The 5,000-nt window shown below is 38.8% G+C and overlaps 1 protein-coding gene, 1 non-coding gene and 1 pseudogene across 2 annotated transcripts in view; all 3 read right to left on the bottom strand.

Annotated features, from left to right (window-relative positions):
* Positions 1 to 79: 79 nt before the first annotated feature.
* Positions 80 to 198, bottom strand: LOC138014699 (5S ribosomal RNA). Its single transcript, XR_011125398.1, has one exon. It is a non-coding gene; the product is annotated as a 5S ribosomal RNA (ribosomal RNA).
* Positions 199 to 498: 300 nt separating this feature from the next.
* On the bottom strand, positions 499 to 616 carry LOC138014717 (5S ribosomal RNA; annotated as a pseudogene).
* A 390-nt stretch (positions 617 to 1,006) lies between these two features.
* Positions 1,007 to 5,000, bottom strand: part of LOC138060389 (RAD50-interacting protein 1-like) — a 29,235-nt gene continuing 25,241 nt past the window's right edge. The window contains exons 12-13 of the mRNA XM_068906146.1: positions 4,715 to 4,833; positions 1,007 to 2,168 (exon numbers count right to left, since the gene is read on the bottom strand). Of these exons, the coding sequence (XP_068762247.1) occupies positions 1,958 to 2,168; positions 4,715 to 4,833 (330 nt within the window). The 3' untranslated portion in view covers positions 1,007 to 1,957. The remainder of the gene's footprint in view (positions 2,169 to 4,714; positions 4,834 to 5,000) is intronic.

The raw sequence follows: 5,000 nt of genomic DNA, 5'->3' as shown, positions 1-5,000 counted from the left end.
CAAGCGCGCGTGCTAACTCAATGCCCACAGAAAACCAAAGTAAAACAAGTCATAACGACAAAATGTGGAGTCAAATAGAAGTCTACAACACGAGATATTCCCAAGCGGTCTCCCGTCGAAGTACTTCTCTCGCCCCGCAGGATTTGACTGCGGGGATCGGACGAGACCCGGTTTTTTTCCTGTGGTATGGTCGTAGACGGAAGAAAGCCCGTTCTTGTTGTGTGTTTTGAGCGGGCAAATTGAACGGATGAAATCCCACTGTTGCCTTTAGCTGTTATCGTTCTTTGACATCGCACTGGGAATAGGATTGGTGCAAAAGCAAAGCATCATGTTTCTCGTTCAAAAATTCCTTTCAACATCCGGGACTTGAGGAAGCAAACTTTGCCCGATTCGATGGAATATCGAATTCTGACAAGTTTGGTAAGCGCGCGTGCAAACTCAATGCCCAAACAAAAGAAACGAACACTAGCCATAAAGACAAAAATGGAGTCAAATAGAAGTCTACAACACGAGATATTCCCAAGTGTCTCCTGTCGAAGCACGACTCTCGCCCTACAGGGTTTGACTGCGGGGATCGGACGGGACCCTAATTTTTTCCCGTGGTATGGTCGTAGACGGAAGAAACTCAAAAATTTCTTGTCGTGTGTTTTGAGCCTGTCGACCAAAGAGAGCAAGTTTAAATTGCTGTTGTCTTTCCTTCTCCTCGTTCTTGTTATCGTGTTTTGACTTCCCATTCGGAATCTAATTGGTGAAAATGTTTCTCGTTCAAAAATTCCTCTCAACATTCGGGACTTCGCTACGTCCATACGCAGGATCAAAGCAAAAAACAACAACAACAACCTCAATCTACAAAGCCGAGTTTTCAGTTCAAATCACACACATAAGGGTTTCACATGCTCAGTTTTTTTAAGTGCACATCTTCCGAACGGAAACCATTATGATACTTCAATCTAAGATTTTCCATTTTAACTAATGAGCACCAACCACAAAATGAATTGGCAACCAGTAATGCTTAGAAACTTTATTTCCAAATACCTTATTCAGCTATCATCCGCACAGATTTAAAAAATCTCTTTATCCATCTTATCATTAAATTTGACAGAATTTTAGGAAGGGGTAACTTTCTTTGGCTTTGAGACAGAAACTGTACAATGTATTATGATTAAGAACATGGGATGCTTTTGATAAACTTCCATCCACTGTCAGCAAAAATTGGGAGCAATTTACTGTGTCATGTTCAGTATAACCTATGAAAAGCACTACGCTTAAGGAAAAGAAAAAATCAAATGTTTAATTTGTAATCCCAACATGGTCACAAAACACATATCGTAAGGCACATATCGTGATAGGAAGATAATGATATCATCTTGATTCTTTTCGTCTAAAAAACGGCAGTCTGTACGAATTTTAGATATAGGTCAACTTTCAATTTTAGCAGACTGTAGCGAGAGGGAACATCTGCAATAAAACAATCTCTTCAAAATAAGTTATATATATTAAATCTTTTTAAAATAGAATATCTCTTGATGGGGGCAATTAAAACTGTACAAAATTATCGGTTACTCAATTTTTAAGTGCTTATAATTTCCTTCCGAAATGCATCTCTTTGAAACAGCAATTCAATTTCTTTCACAGCCCATCGCTTGATTGCATCTTGTTGTACAATAAATCAACAACTCATTAGGACGATCCCTCCTTTTGTTGGCCATGTGCTACATAACAAAACTGTAGGTCTTTATGATAACTATGTATTTACTGTACAATTGATGAAATATTTAATACTAATTGTGTAACAAAATTTTATACGCATGTCAAAAAATGCAGCCAGTTTGCTATTTGCTAGACATCCACCCAATGGACATTCATCACTAATAAACGAGACTCTTAAGCCTCATTTGTCTTCATCATGTCATGAAATTTTTGCTGTCATTTTTTACTTTTTCAAGTCGATGGCCACTCATTTGACATTAGGTAAATGTATTCTTAGATCAAGAACCTTCAGTGCATCTTCAGGAGTTAGTCTGTAAACTCCAGTGTCTTGTAATGCTACGCTTGACGAAGGATCACCCTCCCTCTCATTTTCAGTAGTCTCAGATGACTTGAGCAAATCTCTTAACAGCACAGCAGATCCTGGCAGGAGGTTCAATAAGATACAGGCTTCCTTGACTCTGAACAGAAAGAAAAGAACTCCTTCAAGATATAACAATGTGTTACAACGAGAAGATAAGGCATTTCTCGATATAACACAACCACATGATGAAACAACATGACTCGAACACCACAATTGACCTACATGTACATCAGCAATAAGGTTAGCCATCTTGCAAACATTAAGTTGTTTTGTCAAACTAAAATGGTTTAGGGATAGTATTTCCCTCCCGACAAGGGACAAGAACTTTTCTGTCGCCTATAACGGTTAGGTTCGAACTGCAAATGACTTCACTAGATGATAACAGGAACAATAACTTGAACTACATCGCGAAAACTCCAGACTGCAAAAATTGTATTTTGGAGGGCTAAACACCTGTTCAGACATCCCATGATAATAACGCAACAAAATGCACGGGTAGGGTCGGTGCACTACAAATCCAGTCTCACAGGGGATCGTGAGGATCTCCCGCATCGGGTTCGGGCCCGAACAATAACAAAATATTTTGTGTGTTGGTGACGTTAGTGATGATGACTGGTAAAAGAAAAGTTGAATATTATAGGTTATTTCACGGTTGGTGAGCGCGTACGATTTTTATTCACAAGTTGTGTAAAACAAACTCACTCGCTGCGCTCGTTCGTTTGTTTTACACAACTTGTGAATAAAAATCGTACAAGCGAACTAACTGTGAAATAACTTATTTATTATATACATACCGAGATTCATAAGCGAACAGAACTCAAAGATAAACATATCTTTTATTTTCTTTCAAAGGAAAACAACGCGCTGTCAAGCCGCCTCACAGTTCGAGAGTTGCCCTGAAATGGCTTCCTTGTAAAATGCTTTACATCTGAATTATCAAGCAAAAATGCCGTTAAAAGGCATAGTATTTTTTTTCGTCAAATGGCGCTCAAAGCTAGCGAAGAATTTCCTTAAGAAATTAGGCTCGTATTCCTCAATGTCTTCTTTTTTGGGAACCGTTATAAGGAACTCGCTGAGAAACTTGTTCAGCTATCCATTTTTCTCGTCTCGCCTTTCAAAACAAGAAATTTCGTCAGTGGAACAGAGCAACACCGTGTTTGGTCTTTTTCTTGGTGTTTTCCTTTTCCAGTCCGTCTATGAACTCTTCCACTGATGAATCTACGCTCCGAAAACGGTTAGTCTGATTTGAAGAGCCATCTTTCTAAAGTAAAATGGGCCTAAGCTCATAGAAATGTGCTATTTGTCAGTCAAGAGGAGCGGCGAGCAAGCGACACGGTTTTCTTCACTAGTGAAAAATTATGATATAGCCAATCAGAGCATCGATACGTCGTTTTTCACTAGTGAAAAAAATGATATGACCAATCAGCTGGCTTCTCTAGCGTGAAGAGACTAATTTTATCTCAATGCTTTTTGGCGCGTAAATCTCGGTATGTATATAATAAAACAAAGTAGTCAAATCCACAGACAAGGCCAACAAAAAGTGACATTTTTTTGTTGATAAAAAAAACGTTGTCTGGTGGGTGAGAAAATTACTTCCGGTATGTCATTTTGAGTCAAGTTACGGAAAATCATAGTTAATAGAGGGGACTGGTTTGGAAGCTCGGCAAACATCAAAGGAGCAAACAAAGATACCAAGATTTAGGTTGGAAAGTCCACGACCGTGCACAATCTTTTGTTTTGCGCTCATACACTATGCATGAATTACGCCAACCAACACGTTTCTATTGGTTATTTCCTCAGTACGGAGTAAACAACTATTGTGTTTTGTGCATGGTCAAGGCCAAAAACGAGAACAAAAACCTACAACAAAGAAATTTATCAAAGAACAAGCTAGTTGCCCTTTTAAAAAGGAAAACTACTGTAGCCACAGGTAGTTAAGTGCTTTATACACTTTTCACTTCCTGTTGTCTATTATCTATTCAGTAGGTTTTGCAACAACAATCCTGTGGCTGTTCAGTCTCCTGTTCTCGAAAATGCACAAACGTTCATTACAAGAACCAAGAGAAAATAAAGGGGGAAGAGAGGGCTTCCCCCTTACATGCCCTATTCCGTAGGTAATATGTCTCAAGTTATTTTTAGATCGACTCCCAAGCTGTACAGATAGCAGGGAGATTAAGCAACAGCCAATGATAAGGCCGGAATGTGCCCCACGTGGATAGCCCACACTTACGGAACACATGATTGGCTGCTGCCTAATCCCTTTGGGATCTGTACAGCGTGTGAGTCGTTCGAAAAATAACTTGAGACATATTACCTATGGAAAAGGGCATGTATATTGGAGGATGCCCTCTCTTCGCCCTTTATCTTCTCTTGCAAGAACTTAAAGTATTGTGTGGTAAAACAGTTTTTAACTCTAGCTGGTCCTAGTTTGTCCATTTTGTTGAGTTAATTCCCTTCCCTCTAACGTTATAACTACAGCCCAAAAACAATAGATGCTAGGCATTGACAAGCTCTTGTGCATCTCCATAACAAGTATGTCTATAACAAAATTAATGCTATTACATTTGAATGACATTCCCAAAATAAACCCTGACTTGTTTTTAAAAGAAATTGAATCGAACACCAGTAGAAAGGTAAACTTACTCCTTGAAGAAATTCTCTGGTTTTTGAGTGTATTCCAGAAAGAGCGTGAAAAGATTCTTTGTTAAATCAAATTGTAACTGTGCTGCCCCTCCCTCATTAAAATGACAATGCAGGATAATCTGTTGGGAAAAATCAAAATAAAAAAGTAGAATTCGATTAGGTTTAAACTACAAGTTAACCTAGAAATAAACTCAGTGCGCAGAAAGACTTGTAACACCAAAAACTCAAGCGAGTACAAAGTCAGGGGAGTAGCAGCCTTTAAGCCAGTAAGACGTTGAACGATTTC

This window comes from Montipora capricornis, chromosome 8 (assembly GCF_036669925.1).
Source record: "Montipora capricornis isolate CH-2021 chromosome 8, ASM3666992v2, whole genome shotgun sequence".
NCBI lineage: Eukaryota > Metazoa > Cnidaria > Anthozoa > Scleractinia > Acroporidae > Montipora > Montipora capricornis.
Note: the sequence above shows the minus strand (reverse complement) of the source record. Positions and strands in the feature narration are given on the sequence as shown.